General features: G+C 48.4%; 1 protein-coding gene across 2 annotated transcripts in view; it reads right to left on the reverse strand.

Annotated features, from left to right (window-relative positions):
- The window catches only part of HM13 (histocompatibility minor 13), a 44,389-nt gene that overhangs the window by 8,605 nt on the left and 14,530 nt on the right, over positions 1–21,254 (reverse strand). For both annotated transcript variants that reach the window (XM_087962368.1, XM_087962367.1), the window contains exons 3-11: positions 20,707–20,789; positions 18,293–18,381; positions 15,664–15,749; positions 14,363–14,488; positions 12,890–12,947; positions 9,938–10,021; positions 7,697–7,733; positions 6,012–6,114; positions 3,428–3,513 (exon numbers count right to left, since the gene is read on the reverse strand). In XM_087962368.1, the coding sequence (XP_087818494.1) occupies positions 3,428–3,513; positions 6,012–6,114; positions 7,697–7,733; positions 9,938–10,021; positions 12,890–12,947; positions 14,363–14,488; positions 15,664–15,749; positions 18,293–18,381; positions 20,707–20,789 (752 nt within the window). The remainder of the gene's footprint in view (positions 1–3,427; positions 3,514–6,011; positions 6,115–7,696; positions 7,734–9,937; positions 10,022–12,889; positions 12,948–14,362; positions 14,489–15,663; positions 15,750–18,292; positions 18,382–20,706; positions 20,790–21,254) is intronic.

Below are 21,254 nucleotides of genomic sequence, written 5' to 3' on the forward strand. Positions count from 1 at the left end.
GGCTCGAGGGAAGCCTCTGCAGCCTCAGGAGGCCGAAAAACGGGCCTTCCGGAAATACCAGAAGTGGCGAAACGGGCCCGTTTTTCGGCCTCCCAAGGCTGCAGAGGCTTCCTCGAGCCTCCAGGAGGGTGAAACGCCTCAAACAGGCTGAAAATCAGCCAGGAGGTGCACGCATGTGCCGTGCAGGTAAGGGGACGGGGCGGGGGTGTTGCGCACACATGCACAGGGGGGGGGTGGAGGGCACATTGCATTGTGGGTGCTGGCACGCACGCACTTTTGGCACACCACCACAAAAAGGTTCGCCATCACTGCCCTACACCATTCTGAACGAATGACTTATTCAATCTCTTCTTTAAAAACCTCTGGTGATGGTGCAGCCACAACTTCTGCACCCGAGTCAGAAGACCAATTTCAGCCTTCCACCAAGAAGAGAAACCGAGATATCCTGATACGTCTTGTCAGGCTAACCCAGGGCCACCATGATCCCCGTCCCAACTTAACCTCCTCCCTTTCCTTGCTGATCCCCCCCCAAAGTTTCTCTCGTGGGAAGAGAATCACAGACCAAGCTGGAAGAAGGTGGGACAAGATATCTCCTGGCTTGTCCCACCTGGGCAGAAAAGCTAAGCGGGGTTGCAAGGGTTATTAGCCCTGGAATGGAAGCCCACCCCAAATGCCAGGGTATGGACTAGATGGGGAAGATAAAGCCCAGCATAAACAGGAGTTGATGGCACAGTAAATCTATAATGTTGCGTGAGAACAAGGTAACAGATAATCAGAGTTGGAAGGGATCTTGTAGGTCATCTAGTCCAACCCCCTGCCCAAGCAGGAGACCCTACACCATTTCTGACTGATGGCAGTCCAATCTCTTCTTGAAAGCCTCCAGGGATGAAGCTCCCACAACTTCTGCAGGCAATCCATCACACTGGTTAATTGTCGTCACTGTCTGTAAATTTCTCCTTATTTCCAGGCTGAATCTCTCCTTGTTCAGTTTCCATCTATTGTTCCTTGTCTGGCCTTTTAGAAAAGAGCTTGACCCTTTTCCTCCTCTCTGTGGCAGCCCCTCAAATATTGGAAGATGCTCTCCTGTCTCCCTTGGTCCTTCTCTTCACTAGACTAGGTGGACATCTCCCTATGGTTTCTAGGATTGAAGGAGGTCCTTCAATCGGGCCAGTTCTATTAGTTCAATTTTCGAGACTTTTAAGATAGGTGGACTTCAACTCCCAGAATTCCCCAGGAGGAACAAGACCAGCTGGAGCAGAAGGTGGAAAATTTCAGGGTAAAGCTTGAAGCCGCACCTGTGGGACTAGTCACTTACAACTACACTCAGCAAAAGCCAAGCCAAGCATTCAAAGAACAACATTCAAAAATGTCCCGAACAGCTTTTCTGGTGGACGCGTCTCAACAGAGGCCATAACTCTTAGAAATGGGTCATGAGATGCCTGCAAGCCAACAGCCAAGCTCAGCGAGCATGAAGGACTCCATAATCTTCCTCCTCCTCCTCCTCCTCCATCCCCCAGATCCCACTCCACTCTAGCGCTGATGACGTTCCCTAGTTGGGTCATGAAACGTCTGCAAGAAAACTACCAAGTTCAGAGAACACCAAGGACCCCATAGCACTTCTCTCCCTTCCCCCTCCTCCTCCTCCTCCTCCTCCCCTTTCCTTTCCTGTCTTCCTCCTCCTCCTTTCCGCAAACCTCCCTCCTTTCTAGCACTGATGATGTTTCCTAGTTGGGTCATGAGACGTCTGCAAGAAAACCACCAAGCTCAGAGAACACTAAGGACCCTATAGTCTTCTCCACCTCCTCCTCCTCCTTACAAACCCTCTCTTCTAGCCCTGATGATGTTACTTAGTTGGGTTATGAGATGACTGCAAGAAAACCACCAAGCTAAGAGAATACCAGGGACCCCAGAGTCCGCTTCCTCCTCCTCCTCCTCCTCCTCGGTCAAAATTCAGACACCTGGCAACTGGTTCGTATTTATGACGGCTGCAGTCTCTTGGGGTCATGTGATTTGGGGCTCAAAATGGCGGTGGCAAGGCGAGGAATACCTGTACCTGGGGTTTGAGCCTGTGGGGGAGACCCTAACTCACAAATGAGGCTAGGGAAGCCAGCCCACCACGTCTGTAAACCCCTGGGGAGGGGGAATGATCCTCTCAGCACCCCCAAACATTGCGTTCGCTTAACGACTGCCTAAAAAATTATTAAAATCAGGTTGGTCTCGTGGGCGACCCTTCCTACTTTACGTCCATTGCAATAGATGACCGTGATGCAATAGATGACCGTTAACGGGCAGGGTCAAAGGTTGCAAAATCGGGCCAATCGTGGGGTTACCTTGACTTGGGACTGACAGGACTGAAATGCCAGGGTCTGTGATGGTCGTATCCAGGGGTGGGATTCAATTTTTTTTTACTACCGGTTCTGTGGGCGTGGCTGGATGGGTGTGGCCATGTGTCTGGGTGGGTGTGGCTTTTTCTTTTCTTTGCTTTTTGCAGCCCCCCATTTTTGGGCCTTCTGGGCCTCAGAAGAGCCCCTGGGGGGGTGTTTTGCTCCCCCTAAGGCTCCTCTGCCGCTCAGGAAGGCCAAAATGGAGGGAGGGCTGAGCCCCTCCCTCCATTTTTTGCCTTCCTGGGCCTCAGCAAGGGCAAAACCCCGCCAACAGCCTGATTGTATGAACAGCTGATTCGTCAGGAGGGGAAAAAGAAAAGAAATACCTTAGGCCAGTGGTGGTTAAACCTTTTGGGGGCTCCTGTGCCAAAAATTGTGCGCGTGCTTGCACACTCGCGCTTGCGTGCCAACATCCAGAAGGCAATGCACGCCCCCTACGCATGTGCACACAATTCCCCACCCATTCCCACTGCCCCCTGACCTGCAACTGTGCCTCACAGCTGATTTTCGGCCAGTTTGAGGCCTTTTTCGGCCTCCCAGAGGCTTGAGGAAGGCTTCGGCAGGCTGAAAACTAGGCCCGTTTCGTCACTTCCGGTATTTTTTTTGGAAAAACAGGAAGTGACGAAACGGCCCTAGTTTTCGCCCTGCAAAGCCTGCAGAAGCCTTCCTCAAATCTCCGGAAGAGCGAAAAATGGCCTCAAACCGGCTGAAAATCAGCTGTGAGGCGCAGCGCATGCGCAGGGAAGTAAGTTTGCCGGCAGCTCAGGTGGCGGCACAAATGGCTCCACGTGCCACCTGAGGCACACGTGCCATAGGTTCGCCATCGCGGCCTTAGGCGAACGTCAGGTGGGTGGGGTGAGCGAGCATCGGGCGGGAGGGCCACCGGGTTGGGGGGGCGTGGCCAGCCAGAACTTACTACCGGTTGGGCGACCCACGCCAAATTCTCGCTACCGGTTCACCCGATCCGGTGTGAACCAGCTGAACACCACCACTGGTCATAACTCGAGGACGACCTCTACCCCTCCACACACACAAGGACTCACCTGAAGAGGTCGGTCACTTCTCCTTTGGCCAGGGCCACCAGAAGAGGGAAGCCGATGCAAGCGGGAACCAGGTACAAGAGAGCTGGCTGAGGAAGGAAGACCAAGAGAGAGCGTCAGGAGGAGAGGGGCGTTAGAACCCCTCACTCACAGCAGCGGAGGTTACTCGTGACCCGCTCGGGGGTCCCCGGTGGGAAGCCTTCCCCAATCTGGGGCCATCGTAATCGCGAGGCGGCAGCAGGGTCACAGCCCAGGGTGCCTCGAGAACCCCCAAATTCTGTGCCCAGGTGTTCTCCTCAACCGTGGCCATTTGAAGATGGGTGGACCAACTCCCAGAATGCCTCAGCCAGCCATGCTGTTGGCCTGTCCCTTTAACACAGGGGTGAGGAACTATGGCTCCTTTGTGACCTGGGGACTTCAACTCCCAGAATGCCTCAGCCAGCCATGCTGTTGGCCTGTCCCTTTAACACAGGGGTGAGGAACTATGGCTCCTTTATGACCTGGGGACTTCAACTCCCAGAATGCCTCAGCCAGCCATGCTGTTGGCCTGTCCCTTTAACACAGGGGTGAGGAACTATGGCTCCTTTGTGACCTGGGGACTTCAACTCCCAGAATGCCTCAGCCAGCCATGCTGTTGGCCTGTCCCTTTAACACAGGGGTGAGGAACTATGGCTCCTTTGTGACCTGGGGACTTCAACTCCCAGAATGCCTCAGCCAGCCATGCTGTTGGCCTGTCCCTTTAACACAGGGGTGAGGAACTATGGCCCCTTGTGACCTGGGGACTTCAACTCCCAGAATGCCTCAGCCAGCCATGCTGTTGGCCTGTCCCTTTAACACAGGGGTGAGGAACTATGGCTCCTTTATGACCTGGGGACTTCAACTCCCAGAATGCCTCAGCCAGCCATGCTGTTGGCCTGTCCCTTTAACACAGGGGTGAGGAACTATGGCCCCTTGTGACCTGGGGACTTCAACTCCCAGAATGCCTCAGCCAGCCATGCTGTTGGCCTGTCCCTTTAACACAGGGGTGAGGAACTATGGCCCCTTTGTGACCTGGGGACTTCAATTCCCAGAATGCCTCAGCCAGCCATGCTGTTGGCCTGTCCCTTTAACACAGGGGTGAGGAACTATGGCCCCTTTATGACCTGGGGACTTCAACTCCCAGAATGCCTCAGCCAGCCAGGGAAGTCCAAACTACTGCTCCTTCACTACTTCTCTTTGGAAGTCCTACACTCTTCCCCAAGTCTACCACAGATCCTACTTTTCCACTACTTCTCTTTGGAAGTCCTATGACGGCCTGTTCCTCCTTTACGTCTCTCTCTGAAAGCTCCACTTCGTGAGAAGAGTTATTATTCGCCTCAGACTGCTTCAGTTTCCCAAATGAATACATATACTATACCCCAGGGGTCCCCAACCGCCGGGTCCGCGGACCGTGCACCGTCCAGCAGAACAAGCCTTACCGGGCCGCTGGTTGCTGGGCGCCGCCATCTTTTTGGTAAAAAGCGCTTCTGGTGAGCTTTTCCGGGTAGAAAGCTCACCGGAAGCGCTGTTTCGTCATAAAAGATGGCGGCATCGCTAAGCTCGGTGAGCTTTTCCGGGTAGAAAGCCATTTCTACCCGAAAAGCTCACTGGGCGCTGGCGCCGCTCATCTTTTGTGAAACAGCGCTCGGTGACGTCACCGGAAGCGCCTTTTCGTCATAAAAGATGGCGGCGCCCAGTTGACGCCTGGTACCGGGCGCGGCGCCCAGCTGATGCGGAACCGGGCGCGGCGTCGAAAGGTTGGGGATCCCTGCTATACCCAACTGCCTCTCTAAGTGCTTACAGGCAGTTTGCTGGGCTGGCTAGGGAGAGGTCTTAAAACGGGCAGGGAACTATGGCTCCCTTTATGACCTGTGGACTTCAGCTCCCAGATTTCCTGGGCCAACCATTCTGGTTCAGGAATTCTGGGAGTTGAAGTCCACAAGTCATAAGAGGCCATAGCCAACATGGCTGCCTCAGGAATTCTGGAGTTGAAGTCCACAAGTCATAAAGAGGCCATAGCCAGCATGGCTGCCTCAGGAATTCTGGGAGTTGAAGTCCACAAGTGGTAGTCCCAGAATTCCACAGCCAACCATGCTGGCTGTGACCCCTTTATGACTTGCGGACTTCAACTCCCAGGATTCCCCAGCCAGCCATGCCAACTATGGCCCCTTTATGACTTATGGACTCCAACTCCCAGAATTCCCGGCCAAACATGCTGCCATGCTGCCTCAGGAATTCTGGGAGTTGAAGTCCACAAGTGTAGTCCCAGAATTCCCCAGCCAACCATGCTGGCTGTGACCCTTTATGACTTGCGGACTTCAACTCCCAGGATTCCCCAGCCAGCCATGCCAACTATGGCCCAGAATTCCCGAGCCAAACATGCTGCCATGCTGCCTCAGGAATTCTGGGAGTTGAGTCCACAGGTCATAAAGGGATCATAATTCCCCACCTTTGTCTTAAAGGGACACATCTTAAAGGGCCAGATTTTGTTCCTGCACACCTGTTCAGCTCCTACAGCCTGGTCTGGTGTGGGGGGAGGGGAAGGGGGGAGCCGGTCCAGAAAACTCACCTGAGCATGTTTGAAGACGTGCATGATGAAGATGGTCACGCTGAGCCCAAAAATGTAGGCCACAAAACTGGTGTAGAAGTACGTGTGGGTTTTCTTCTTCAGGCTGCCATGACAAGCAAAGAGGTGGGTTAAGACAGTCCAGAACCCAAGTACAAACCCACGGGGTGAGGGAGTTAGGAAAAGAGACCCAAAGGGCAAGAAGGGGGCCAGGGAATAACCTTGGAGGTCATCTAGTCCAGCCCTGTCCAAGCAGGAGATCCTATACCCGTGATGGCGAACCGATGGCATTCGTGCCACAAGTGGCACGCACAGCCATTTGTGACGGCATGCGAGCGGCAGGCAAACTTACCTCACTGCGCATGTGCGCGCCTCACAGCTAATTTTCGGCCGGTTTGAGGCCATTTTCACCCTCCCGGAGGTTTGAGGAAGGCTTCTGCAGGCGAAAACTAGGCCCGCTTTCGTCACTTCCGGTTTTTCCAGAAATACCGGAAGTCACGAAACGGGCCTAGTTTTCAGCCTGCAAAAGCCTTCCTGAAGCCTCTGGGAGGCCGAAAAGCCTCAAACCAGCCGAAAATCAGCTGTGAGGCGCAATGCAGGTAAGGGGCCAGCGGGGTGGGTGGGTGGGGATTGCGTGTGCATGCGTAGGGCGTGGGGGGGGCGCATTGCCTTCTGGGTGCTGGCACGCGAGCGCGAGCATGCAAGTGTGCGCATTTTGGGCACAGGAGCCCAAAAGGTTAGCCACCACTGCCTTATACCCATTTCGGACAAATGCTTCTTCTATCTCTTCTTTAAAAAAACCCCAGTGATGGGAGCACCCCACAACTTCTGGGAGGTAAGCCATCCCACTTTGATTAATTAACAGAATTTCAAGGTTAGAAGGCACCTTGGAGGTCATCTAGTCTAACCCCTTGGTCCAAGTAGGAGACCCTATAGCCATTTCACACCAATGGCTGTTCAATCTCTTCTTAAAAACCTCCAGGGATGAAGCACCCACAACTTCTGGTGGCAAGCAGTTCCACTGGTTAATTGTTCCGACGGCCAGGAAATATCTCCTTAGTTCTAGGTTGCTTCTCTCCTTGCTTAGTTTCCATCCGTTGCTTCTTCTCCTGCCTTCAGGCGCTTTGGAGAATAGCTTGACCCCCTTCCTCCTCTCTGTGGCAGCCCCTCAAATATTGGAAGGCTGCTCTCCTGTCTCCCCTGGTCCTTCTCTTCACTAGACTAGCCAAGCCCAGTTCCTGCAACCGTTCGTCGTATGTTTTGGCCTCCTGTCCCCTAATCATCCCGGTTGCTCTTCTTTGCAATCTTTCTAGAGTCTCAAATCTCTTTTTTATAGTGTGGTTATCAAAACTGGATGCAGGACTCTAGCTTCTCTCCTTGGTTAGCTTCCATCCATTGTTTCTTGTCCTGCCTTCAGGTGGACAATAGCTTGACCCCTTCCTCCTCTCTGTGGCAGCCCCTCAGATACTGGAAGATGCTCTCCTGTCTCCCCTGGTCCTTCTCTTCTTCCCTAGACTAGCCAGGCCCAGTTCCTGCAACCGTTCATTGTATGTTTTAGCCTCCAGTCCCCTCATCATCCTGGTTGCTCTCAACCCAACTTTTTCTGCTCTTTATCCATATAATGCTGGAAAGGGGGGGGGGGGGGGAAGAGAGATTTTTCAATTGATAAGTTGTTGCAAAGGATTTACCTGATATCAAAGCGCAAGAGAAGAGCGATGAAGATACCTGGAGGGAGAAGAAGTGGGACAAAGTCACCTTGAATCTAACATTTTTAGTTCCAGTTTTACAAGTCTTTCCCACCAGTCAGCCGGAGAGCCTCATTCCAATTAGCCACCGGCCCACAGCGCCCCCTTGTGACCAAAAATGCAGACACTTCTTGACTTAGAAATAATGAAGCCCAACGTTAGACGGTCAAGTGAGTTTTGCCTCGATTTACGACTTTGCCTGTCGCGGTTCTTAAGTGGAAGGAAGGAAGGAAGGAAGGAAGGAAGGAAGGAAGGAAGGAAGGAAGGAAGGAAGGAAGGAAGGAAGGAAGGAAGAAGGAAGGAAGGAAGGAAGGTGGGAGAGAAGGAAGGAAGGAATGTGGGAGAGGAGGAAGGAAAGAAGAAAGAAAGAAAAAGAAAGAAGTGTGGGAGAGAAAGGAAGAAGGAAAGAAGGAAGGAAGGAGGAAGGAAGGAAGGAAGGAGGGAGGGAGGGAGGGAGGGAGGGAGGGAGGTGGGAGAGAAGGAAGGAAGGAATGTGGGAGAGGAGTAAGGAAAGAAGAAAGAAAGAAAAAAACAAGTGTGGGAGAGAAAGGGAAGGAAGGAAGGAAGGAAGGAAGGAAGGAAGGAAGGAAGGAAGGAAGGAGGAGAAGGAAGGAAGGAAGGAAGGAAGGAAGGAAGGTGGGAGAGAAGGAAGGAAAGAGAGAAAAAGAGAAAAAGAAAGGAAGGTAGGAGAGAAAGAAGGAAGGAGTGTGGGAGAGAGAAGGAAGGAAGGAAAGAAGAAAGAAAGAGAAAAGAAAGGTGGGAGAGAAGGAAGGAAGGAAAGAGAGAAAAGAGAAAAGAAAGGAAAGGAGAGAAAGAAGGAAGGAGGGGGAGAGAGAAGGAAGGAAAGAAGAAAGAAAGAGAAAAAGAAAGGTGGGAGAGAAGGAAGGAAGGAAAGAGAGAAAAAGAAAAGAAGGTAGGAGAGAAAGAAGGAAGGAATGTGGGAGAGGAGGAAGGAAAGAAGAAAGAAAGAAAAAGAAAGAAGTGTGGGAGAGAAAGGAAGAAGGAAGGAAGGAAGGAGGAAGGAAGAAAGGAAGGAAGGAAGGTGGGAGAGGAGGAAGGAAAGAAGAAAGAAAGAAAAAGAAAGAAGTGTGGGAGAGAAAGGAAGAAGGAAGGAAGGAAGGAGGAAGGAAGAAAGGAAGGAAGGAAGGTGGGAGAGAAGGAAGGAGAGAGAGAAAAAGAGAAAAAGAAAGGAAGGTAGGAGAGAAAGAAGGAAGGAATGTGGGAGAGGAGGAAAGAAAGAAGAAAGAAAGAAAAAGAAAGAAGTGTGGGAGAGGAAGGAAGGAAGGAAGGAAGGAGTGTGGTGGGAGAGAAAGAAGGAAGGAAAGAGAGAAAAAGAAAGGAAGGAAGGTAGGAGAGGAAGAAGAAAGGAGGTGGGAGAGAGAAGGAAGAAAGGAAAGAAGAAAGAAAGAAAGAGAAAAAGAAAGGTGGGAGAGAAGGAAGGAAAGAGAGAAAAAGAGAAAAAGAAAGGAAGGTAGGAGAGAAAGAAGGAAGGAATGTGGGAGAGGAGGAAGGAAAGAAGAAAGAAAGAAAAAGAAAGAAGTGTGGGAGAGAAAGGAAGAAGGAAGGAAGGAAGGAAGGAGGAAGGAAGGAAGGAAGGAAGGAAGGAAGGAAGGAAGGAAGGAAGGAAGGTGGGAGAGAAGGAAGGAAAGAGAGAAAAAAAGAGAAAAAGAAATGAAGGTAGGAGAGAAAGAAGGAAGGAATGTGGGAGAGGAGGAAGGAAAGAAGAAAGAAAGAAAAAAGAAAGAAGTGTGGGAGAGAAAGGAAGGAAGGAAGGAGTGTGGTGGGAGAGAAAGAAGGAAGGAAAGAAGAGGAAAAGAAAGGTGGGAGAGAAGGAAGGAAAGAGAGAAAAGAAAGGAAGGAAGGTAGGAGAAAAAGAAGAAAGGAGTGTGGGAGAGAGAAGGAAGGAAGGAAAGAAGAAAGAAAGAGAAAAAGAAAGGTGGGAGAGAAGGAAGAAAGGAAGGAGAGAAAAAGAGAAAAAGAAAGGAAGGAAGGAAGGTGGGAGAGAAAGAAAGAAGTGTGGGAAAGAAGGATGGAAGGAAGGAAGGGAAGGAAGGAATGTGGGAGAGAAGAAAGAGGAGAGAGAGAGAGAAAGAGAGAAAGAAAGAAAGAAAGAAAGAAAGAAAGAAAGAAAGAAAGAAAGAAAGAATTAATTTACCCCAACCCTTATATTATAGCAGTCCTTACCGGGAATGACAATGTCTCCTAAGCCCAGCATGGCGAAGTTGTCAGCTTCCAGGCCCTTCTCCAGCAGATCCTGGGGGAAAACCACTGCAGGGGAAGAAGAGAGAAAAGAAATGCCGGTGGTGAGGAAGACCAATGGGAAAACCCCAACGCCGGGCCCATTTCGGGCGGAGGAGCCCCTGAAACAGGCACAAAAGCTGTTAGGAATGTAAGTCACCTAACAGTTGGGTTGGAAAATATATAAACCAGGATAGACATTTTAATACTGTCTCTTTAAGGGAATGCTAAAATTGTAATTGGGTGTGGTTCCTCAAACGGCCATAAGATGGAGCCAGAAACCTGGGTTGTTTTGTCCTGTTGTTGAGTGTTGCTGTGACTGCATTTCCCTATTGACTATTGCTGATCATCGTTCTTCTTAGATTTGATGTAAGTCTGTTACTAAACTGTTTATGATCCTGGACTTTGTTATTGGATTATCCCTGAACTGAAAACTGACTGCTATAACCGTGTATGACTTGGACTGTTTGTTGGACTTTGCTTAACGGTTTTACTGGAAGTAAAAACCTACATTTTACTATACAGTGTAGCTGTGTGCTGTGTGTGTGTTATTCAACATTACTCTCACTACGTCTCCCTGTGTGCGCTTATTCTCCTAACGAGGAATTACCTCAACAAAAGCCATCAAAGTACATTTGGTTCTGGGCTGGGAGGGGTCTTCAGCCTTAGAAAACGGAAAGCCCTTCTCTTCTCAAGCAGGGGTCTCCAACTTGAGACTTTAGAGCAGGGGTCTCCAACCTTGGCCACTTTAAGGCTTTGTGGACTTCAACTCCCAGAATTCCTCAGCCAACCTTGGCCACTTTAAGGCAAAACTGGCTGAGGAATTCTGGGAGTTGAAGTCCACAAGCCTTAAAGTGGCCAAGGTTGGAGACCCCTGCTCTAAAATTTCAGGGAATAGGACCAGGTAAGCCTTGACTTACGACCAGCCCCTTAGCGACCGCCCGAATTTCCAACCAAAACCCCCAAAGGTTATTTACGACCTGGTTTTGAAGCGGTTATGCAAATCACAGCCGCCGTTCAGCGAACCACATGGTCATTAAGTGAATCCAGCTCCCCCTCCCCTGCTGACTTTGCTCATCAGAAGGTCGCTAAAAGGGACCACCTCACTCCGGGGAAGCTGCGGCCGTCATAAATACGAGCCAGTTGCCAAGCGGCTGAATTTGGATCACGTGACCACAGGGGATGCTGCAAAACGGGCGTTAAGTGTGAAAAACGGTCGGAAGTCCCTCTTTTCAGTGCCGTTGTGGCTTCGAACAGTCACTAAGCGAGTGTTTGAAAGGCTGAGGACCCCCCGTTTTCTTGAAGGCACCTGCGGCGTTGGGGAGAGGCTACCAACTTCGATCAGGGTTCAGCTGCCCTTAAAGGTTTGGGAAGGGGACATAGGGTGGGATTCTACCGGTTCAGACTGGTTCTATAGAACCGGTTGTTGATTCTGTGCAGTTCGAAGAACCGGCAAATCGCGCCCCTGGCTGGCTCCTCCCCTCTCCATCCGCCCCTCCCCTAACCGCCCAGTCAGTCCGTATCACGCATGCCCGACATCGCTGACTGCGTTCACCCCTGCTCAGTCACTCCTTAAAGCAGGGGTCGTCAACTCATAATTCTAAATCCCAGGGACCACTAATCGGTTCTGTGGGCGTGACCTAATTTGTGGGGGGTCATGTGACTGGCTGGGCATGGCTTGTATGTAAACATTATAAATATTTATGTAAGTATTGATATTTTTTTTTATAAAAAAAGAGCAACTTTTACCCAAAACCAGGCAAAGCAGACAGGCAGGTTGAGTTGCTCACAGAATCACAGATTCATTCAGAGATCTATCTGTCTGCCATCGGCTAGCTCAGTCTGTCACATAACATTTGCTTGCCATGAGTCTGCACTGAATAATAGAACCTTCAGTCCTAAGGGGGGTTCGGCTGTGCTTAAAAGCAGAGCTGAAGGTCTAAAGCAGGGGTCTCAAACACAATTTACCTGGGGGCCGCTGGAGGCAGAGTCTGGGTGAGGCTGGGCCGCATAATATTATACTTTATATTATACTTTATATTTATATTATACACTAATATTATACTTTCATATCACGGTGGGGACCACAGGATATCGTCCTGCGGGCCGCAATTGGCCCACGGGCCGCGAGAATGAGACCTCTGGTCTAAAGACTAGCTAGAAAGCAAGAAACCCAACCATTTCCTGCTTCCTAGCTAATCTAAATCTCCCGGCACAGCAGAACAGATGATGGTCAGAAAAATAAGCAATTTGGCAGGAAAGTTTGCCAGGTAAGGAGTGAGTGGGCGGGGAGGGGTTCTTGCGGGCCATGTGGGCGGCGCAACCTTGTGTTCCCATGCAGCCTGGATTAATTGCTTTGGGGGGGGTGTGTGCTCTGGGGTTGAGATTTCTCTGCAGCCCACCAAAATTTTCTCGCGGCCCACCGGTTGGCAAATGCTACATTAAAGTATTTCTTCCTTTTTTCTCCTCCCAACGATCAGCTGTTCCGATGATCGACGATCAGCTGTTCCAATGATCAGCTGTTCCAATGATCAGCTGTTCCAATGATCAGCTGTACTGGGATCCCCCTCGCTGTCTTACTGCTTCGCCCAGGAGGCTTCCCTGAAACCCAGGAGGCAAAAAGGGGCGTGCAGGGGTAGGGTGGGGGTGTTGCCCCCACCCCTGCACTCCGGTTTTTGCCTTCCTGGGCCCCAGGGAAGACTTCTGGAGCAAAAACATCCCCCCAAAAGGCTTCCCTGAGGCCCAGGAGGCAAAAAAATAAAAGGGGAAAAAAGAAGCCACGCCCACCCAGTTATATGGCCACGCCCCTAGCCACGCGCTATAGCCACGCCCACAGAACTGGTTGTTAAAATTTTTGAATCCCACTCCTGGGAGGAGGGGCTCTTGTTAGCTACTCACGTTTGATGGGGGCTTCGAATGACTTGGCCACGGTCACCATCACGTTGGTGCCAAAGACCTAGGGAAGAGGGAAGAGGAATTAAAGAAGAGGGGTGACCGGCAGGCGGCAATCCACCAGACGAAGCGTATTTGCAAGAGAGCCTTGTTTTCTATTGTTCTTCAGAGCTTTCTGGAGTCACGAGCTCTTGTGAAGGTTGAGTAGAGGAAGGAATGGACTGGAGGTTGAGCTTCACAGGCCTCAAGAGTGGAGGTCCTCACATGCCGACCGCCCTCCCCAGTTCATGGTTCCCACATTCCCAATCCATTCCTTTTCCCTGGGCACCACCAAAACTCTTCTCCATTACAACTCAACACCTTTTTTTTTTATCCAGGCCAGGTGACTTTCCAAAGGCAGGTAGGCCCCGACAAGGAGTTGGATTAAGGAGAAGCTCCTGAAAACTATGCATGAGTCAGTGAGTTCTAGTCCAGCCTTAGGCATGACAGCTAACTGGGTGACTTTGGGCCAATCACCAGGAGACAGTGAGTTCTAGTCCCGCCTTAGGCATGAAAGACAACTGAGTGACTTTGGGCCAATCACCAGGAGACAGTTCTATCCGCCTTAGAATGAAAGCTGGGTGACTTTGGGCCAATCACCAGGAGACAGTGAGTTCTAGTCCCGCCTTTGGCATGAAAGCCAACTGGGTGACTTTGGGCCAATCACCAGGAGACGGTGAGTTCTAGTCCTGCCTTAGACATGAAAGCCAACTGGGTGACTTTGGGCCAATCACCAGGAGACAGTGAGTTCTAGTTCCACCTCAGGCATGAAAGCCAGCTGGGTGACTTTGGGCCAACCACCAGGAGACGGTGAGTTCTAGTCCCGCCTTTGGCATGAAAGCCAGCTGGGTGACTTTGGGCCAATCACCAGGAGACAGTGAGTTCTAGTCCCGCCTTTGGCATGAAAGCCGACTGGGTGAGACTTTGGGCCAACCACCAGGAGACGGTGAGTTCTAGTTCCGCTTTAGCCATGAAAGCCAGCTGGGTGACTCTGGGCCAATCACCAGGAGACGGTGAGTTCTAGTTCCAGCCTTAGCCATGAAAGCCAGCTGGGTGACTTGGGCCAATCACCAGGAGACAGTGAGTTCTAGTCCAGCCTTAGGCCATGAAAGCCAGCTGGGTGACTTTGGGCCAATCACCAGGAGACAGTGAGTTCTAGTCCCACCTTAGGCATAAAAGATGGCTGGGTGACTTTGGGCCAATCACCAGGAGACGGTGAGTTCTAGTCCCGCTTTAGGCATAAAAGACAGCTGGGTGACTTTGGGCCAGCTCCTCTTTCTCAGTCCAACCCACCTTACAGGATATTTTGTTGTGGGGAAAATGCACCCACCACCTTGAGATGCTTATAAAAATAATGAAAAAGTGGCAGGATGAAAAGCTGATAAGAGAACGAAGGATGTTGCCCGGAGGATCCGCCGAGCCTGGGAACGAACTGCTTACCCAAAAGACATCGTAGACGAAGAGGCCTCCAAGAAGAATGCAACCCGTGCTGACGTTGTTTAAGTGCAGCAGCTCCACCCCGTTGAGAGAGAAGGCCAGGCCAAAGAGGTTGTTGGCAATCCAGTGCTGGAAGGAAAAGGACGACAGTTGTGAGCAGCACTTACAGACCCACAACCCACATCCTTAGTTGGAGAGCAATCCCAGCACTTTGGTTCTGCAGATCTTCCTGTCTGCAGCCTGCCCAGGCTGCCCGGCCTCAGAATAACAAGAGTTGGAAGGGACCTTGGAGGTCTTCTAGTCCAACCCCCTTCTCAAGCAGGAAAACCCTACACCACTTCAGACAAATAGTTCTCCAGTCTCTTCTTAAAAACCTCCAGTGTTGGAAGCACCCACAACTTCGGTTCCACTGGTTAATTGTCCTCGCTGTTAAGGAAGTTTCTCCTTAATTCTAGGTTGCTTCTTTCCTTCATTAATTTCCATCCATTATTCCTTGTCTGGCCTTCATGATGCTTTGGAAAAAAAATTGACCGTCTCCTCTTTGTGGCAGCCCCTCTATTCCTTCTTTCCATTAGATTAGACCTACCCAGTTCAGCAACCGTTCTTCATATGTTTTAGCCTCCAGTCCCCTAATCCTCTTGGTCTAGAGCCTCAACATCTTTTTTTTTTTTTGTATTGTGGTGACCACAACTGGATGCAGAATTCCAGGTGTGGCCTCACCAAGGCCTTATAAAGCGGTATCAACATTTCACGTGGTTTTGATTCTATCCCTCTGTTGATGCAGCCTAGAACTGTGTTGGCTTTTTTTGGCAGCTGCAGCCCACGGCTGGCTCAGATTTAAGTGACTGACCAGTAAGACTCCAAGATCCCTCTCACAGTTACTACTATTGAGCGAGTTATATCACCTGTGCATTTGGTTTTTCTTTCTTTCTTTTTTTTTTAAGTAAAATTTTTATTTTTATAACAACAACAAAACAAACAAACAAAGCCTTCTTTCTGTTCATCAGTGTGTCAGTTAGGTATACATTTCTTTATGCACATAATAACATTACCATACATATTTTACTTATATTTATGATCATTCCAATCAGTATTTTATATCGCATATATCACTTATTATATTAGCGTTGACATTATATTTATTGACTTTCAATAATATATTTCACATTCATTTTCCTACTCTGTCTCAACATCTTTTTTATATCGTGGCAACCAAAACTGGATACAATATTCCAAGGGGAAATATCGAGGGATTATAAAGTGCTATTAAACATTCCACCTGCCTCGCCAGCAGGTCAGCCTACCTTCCTCAGCAGGTACCAGACACCTACAACGCTGCTCAGGGCCAGGCAGAAAAGATCCTTGGTGTCAAACTCGTAGTTCACAATCTCTGCAATGAGACAGAAAATGCCATTTTCACGGACACAAGGGTGAGGCGAAGCTGGCCTACCTAAAGACGAAGGAGGCACATAAGGAAGGTGAGGGGTGGAAAAATCAGGGATCTTGTTTAAAAGACCCCCTTGGGAGATAGATAAGAAGCAACTGAATCCCTAAGGTGGAGGTCTCTAAACTTGGCAACTTTAAGACTTGTGGACTTCAACTTCCTCTTGGCAACTTTAAGATTTGTTGAAGTCCACAAGTCTTAAAGTGGCCAAAGTTGGCTGAGGAATTCTGGGAGCTGAAGTCCTCAAGTCTTAAAGTGGCCAAGGTTGGCTGAGGAATTCTGGGAGTTGAAGTCCACAAGCCTTAAAGTGGCCAAGGTTGGCCGAGGAATTCTTGGAGTTGATGTCCTCAAGTTTTAAAGTGGCCAAGGTTGGCTGAGGAATTCTGGGAGTTGATGTCAAGTCTTAAAAAGGCCAAGGTTGGCTGAGGAATTCTGGGAGTTGAAGTCCACAAGTCCTAAAGTTGCTAAAGTTTGGGGACCCCTGCCCTAAGGAAATGAGGGAAAAACATCAGTTGAACCAGATAAAAGGAAGTTGGGCTTGAGCCTATGGGAGACCCCTCCCTCAAATCCCACCAACAGCTGCCAGACTTGTCAATCAACAAGGCAAGAGTAGCTGCCTGACTCCGTCAATTTACAAAGAAAGGGGGAGAGCGAGGAGTTATTATCTTTGAAATATATTTATCAGTATTCAACTCAAGAGGACAATTTATGCATATGTCTGTTTTGGTGTTTTTTTTCTTTCTTTTCCCGAACTTTCTGAGTACAGTTTTGTTGAGTTTTGCTTTTGTACTTTTTTTTCTCTTGTGGGGGGGGGGGGGTGTTGTATTTTAATGTTTTGAATATAAAAAAATGGAATAACAAAAAGAAAAGAATTTGGGAGATTAAAAAGGGACCTGAAAACCGGCCACACTTCCAGTTTTTATGGATCCAAATTTAGGGGTGTCCGTCGCTCTGGTTGGTATCTGCCCATCTAGTTGTGGAGGACTTGAGTTAAGTATGGATGAGTGTGTGCGCGTGTGTGAGAGAGAGCGTGTATATATGCATGTCAGGGCAAGGTTCCCCTCGCACATCCGTGCTACTCGTTTCCAGCTCTAGGGGGCGCTGCTCATCTCCGTTACAAAGCTGAAGAGCCAGTGCTGTCCAAAGACGTCTCCGTGGTCGTCAGGTGGCCGGCAGGACTAAATGCCGAAGGCGCACAGAACGCTGCTCCCTTCCCGCCAAAGGGGTCCCTATTTTTCTACTTGCATTTTTTACATGCTTTCGAACTGCTAGGTTGGCAGAAGCTGGGACAAGGAACGGGAGCTCCCTCCGTGATGCGACGCTGGGGATTCGAACCGCCAAACTGACAACCTTTCTGATCGAAAAGCTCAGCATCTTAGCCACTGAGCCACCTGCGTCCCTTATGTATGCATGTATGTGTATATAAAGGACAGAATAACGTTATTTGACCAAGTGAGATTGGACACCCAAGGAATTTGTCTCCAGTGCATAAGCTGTCAGAATACATACAACAACAAAGGGATAGGTCATAAATCATAGATACAATCATTAATCATAAGATATAACAATTTATAAAAGATGAGAAGGATAATAGCAATACAGCTGAACTACATGGGTAAATATCCTGTGCTGTGGGGCTTAGGGCAAGGGCAAAAAGGGTGATGGCACAGGGCAAAAAATATCTTCATGTCTTATTGTTTGGCATGCAATGCCAGAAAGGTGGAGAGACAGGCAGACAGATTAGATAGATGGACAGGTATATTAGAGATAGATGGATAGATAGAGATAGATGGATGGACAGATGGATAGAGAGATGGATAGAGATGGATGGATAGATGGATGGATGGATGGAGATGGATGGATGGATGGATATAGATAGATGCGTGGATGGACAGATAGAGATGGATGGATGGATAGATAGAGATGGATGGATGGATGGATGGATAGAAATAGATGGATGGATGGACAGATAGAGATGGATGGATGGATGGATGGACAGATAGAGATGGATGGATGGATGGATGGACGGATAGAGATAGATAGATGGACAGATGGATAGAGATAGATGGATGGATGGATAGAGATAGATGGATGGATGGACAGATAGAGATGGATGGATGGATGGATAGATGGATAAATTAGAGATAGATGGATGGACAGATAGATAAGAGAGATGGATGGACAGATAGATGAGAGAGATGGATGGACAGATAGATAGATGAATAGATAGAGATAGATGGATGGATGGATAAATTAGAGATGGATATATGGACAGGCAGGCATGGATGGATGGATGGATAGACAGACATAAAGAAATAGTAACTAATGAAGTTTTGCTGCTCTTTTAAATCCACTCATTGGCCCCAATACAACACAGCCAGGAGAGATGCCGAAAGCATTGGTTGTATGGCAGTACTCAAGCAGACACACAAGGCAGGATTCACAGAGAAGATTCTCCAAGCTTTGGCTGAAGAAGGGAGCAAACTTACCTTCCTTTGCTTCTCCGGAGCCTTGAGTAAAAAGGAGTTGATACTGCTTGTTGGGAAAGTTGGCTGGGAAAAATTTATTCATCATGGGGCTAAAATGAGACCGTAGGAAGAAGAAGGAAAAGTGGAAAAAAAGAAGGGAAGGATAACATGGTTTTAAAAGGCACAACCAAGAAGGGCAGCTGTATGAAAGGAAAATCAAAATCCCACAAAAATACCTTTATAAAGCTAAATAAAGGAGTACCGAATAGTTAGAGCAGTGTTTCTCAACCTCAGGCACTTTAAAGTGGGTGGACTTCAATTCCTAGAATTCCCCAGCCAGCATGCAAATAAATTTCAAAATGGCTGGACTTCAACACCCAGAATTCCCCAGTCAGCATGCAAATAAACATTAATATGGATGGATTTCAACTCCCAGAATTCCTCAAACAGCATGCAAATAAATGTTAAGCTGGGTGGACTTCAACTCCCAGAATTCCTTTGTCAGCATGCTAACCTAGCTGAGGTTGTAAAACACAAGTTTAGAAACACGGAAACCTGAAGCCATCAATGATGCAGTAAGATATCTGAGTTAATTTAGCCACTATTTATTAAGAAAATTTATACGGTTGCCCAATTCGCTCCAGGTGACTGTGAGCAGCTTACTGTGGACAATCCCAAATACAAACCCCAGTAAACCCTCCCGGCCCCTCGATGACAATCTAACCAGCCACTGGATGAGCTCTGTATCATTATGGGGTCCCCAGGCCTCCCCCACCCCAGGCAAAACCAGGTCCTTGGGTTTTTTTTAGAGTGTCACGGATAGAGTGTGTTTGCAGGGATGATGTTCCATAGGGAGGGAGCCACCACGCAGAAGGCCCTTCTCCGGGATCCCACCAGATGGTCCTCCTGAAGAGGAAGGGGCCTATAACACCTCCCACCTCCCTGCTCTGGTGGGTAACTGGGAAAGGAGGGGTCCTTCAAATAACCCGGCCTTAAGCCACGGAGGGATTTAAAGGTGACAACCAGCACCTGGAATTGGACCCGGAAGCAAATCGGTACCCAATAAACATTGCTTCTAGAGGGGTTTGGAAGCACCTGAAGGCAGGTCAGGAAGCAATGGGTGGAAACTCATCAAGGAGAGAAGCAACCTAGAACTAAGGAGGAAGGTCCTATCAGTGAGGACAATTAAACCGTGGAACAACTTGCCTTCAGAAACCGTGGGTGCTCCTACACTGGAGGTTTTTAAGAGATGGAACCGCCATTTGTCTGAAATGGTATAGAGTTTCTTGCCTGAGCAGGGGGTTGGACTAAATGACCCTCCAAGGTCCCTTCCAACTCTGTCATTATGTATTCTATTATTAATTTATAATCAACATTTTGACTTGAAATTCTCCAGAAAAAAAGGAGTTTTAGCCCCATCCCCGCAGCTGGGTCAGAGGATGCAAGGCCGAACACTCCCAAAATTCTGTTCCAGGATTGCCAATAAACAGTTTTCATTAATTTTGTCTGAAATGGTATAGGCCAGGTTTCCTGGGGGTTGGACTAGAAGACTTTCCAGGTCCCTTCCAACTCTGTTATTCTGTTCTGTTCTGTTCTATTAATCATATAAACTAGACCTCACAAGGTAACCCTTCATTTTCTGGTTGTTAAAGGCACGGCGATGGGTGAACTGAGCAAGTCAACATTGAGCCTTATTTGGCACTTGGGAGATCAAAACGAAGGTTGTTTTGTTTTGTTTTTTTAAACTCTTTTTAAGGGGCTGGGAGTCTTTTGTTTCCAACAGGGAAAGCTGGCCTCAAAAGATGTTGGCAGATGTTCTCCACCCACAGGTAAATATTCTCATTTTGTGTGTAAAGGAGAGGAAGCTCTGTCGCCGGCTGAATGCCCATTTCCCATCTGATAAGGCAGTTAACTATTAAACTGAAGACTGCCCGGATTTTAACCTTTCCTTTATGCGCAATAATCAACCAGGCAGCTTTATTTGCAAATGACGGGGGCCTCCAAAAGTTTTGGCTTGTATTTAAACAGTTGTCCACTTCCGAGATCCCTCTCGCAGTTACTACGATTGAGCGAGGTACCACCTATATACCGTCCCTGCGCATTTTGGTTTTTCTTGCCTAAATGTAGAACTTGATTTTTTTGTCACCCTTGAATGTCATTTTATTAGATAACGCCCCATGTTCCAAGTCTATCAAGATCCTTCTGTATCTTAAGCCTTTATCTTCTGGAGCGATGGCTATTCCTGCCAGCTTGGTGTCCTCTGCAAATTTGATGAGTTCCTCATCTATCCCCCTTGTCCAAGTCATTGATGAAGATGTTGAAGAGTCCTGGGCCTAAAACAGAGCCCTGGGAGTACCCCACTGCATCCTTTGTGTTCTTCACAATATATATATATATTGTATATATATTGTGTTCTTCACAATTCTGGTCTTTACCTGATGGTGTGGGACAGGGCGAGGATGCCAAGGACGAAGAAATACATGGAGAGCAGCAGGTTGATATATTCTTGGGAGAAGATCTAAGAAGACAAAACCAAAACCAGGTGAGATGAAACTTTGGGTTTCTCCAACAACACAAACAAAATCGTAAAAAGCACGTCCCCGTTTTCATTTTTTTATATTTTGAGCAAAATCAGCCAGCCAGCTCATGGAAACCTCTTTCCCTTTCCACCAGGACTTTTTTTTTTAAAAAGTATTTATTAGTTAAGTTTACTGTATTGATTAGCCCTTGGGCCATATCAAAGTGCAGAGTTCCAGACACAAATGATGACTAAAACCTGATAAAAACAATTTGAAACGGAATTGGAATAAAATACGATTTAAAATGGAATTGGAATAAAATACAATAATTTAATACACAGGTAAATAGGATAAAATTATATTTCGGTGTGACTCCTATTTATTAGTTCTTTGTATCACTGCTTTTTTTTTTTTTTTACAAATAACTCCAGGCGTTGAAGGTCTCCAACACAAATTCTAGTTAA

This window comes from Notechis scutatus, chromosome 3 (genome assembly GCF_049901735.1).
Source record: "Notechis scutatus isolate UNSWTSFEM ecotype Mainland chromosome 3, rNotScu1.2, whole genome shotgun sequence".
Classification (NCBI taxonomy): domain Eukaryota; kingdom Metazoa; phylum Chordata; class Lepidosauria; order Squamata; family Elapidae; genus Notechis; species Notechis scutatus.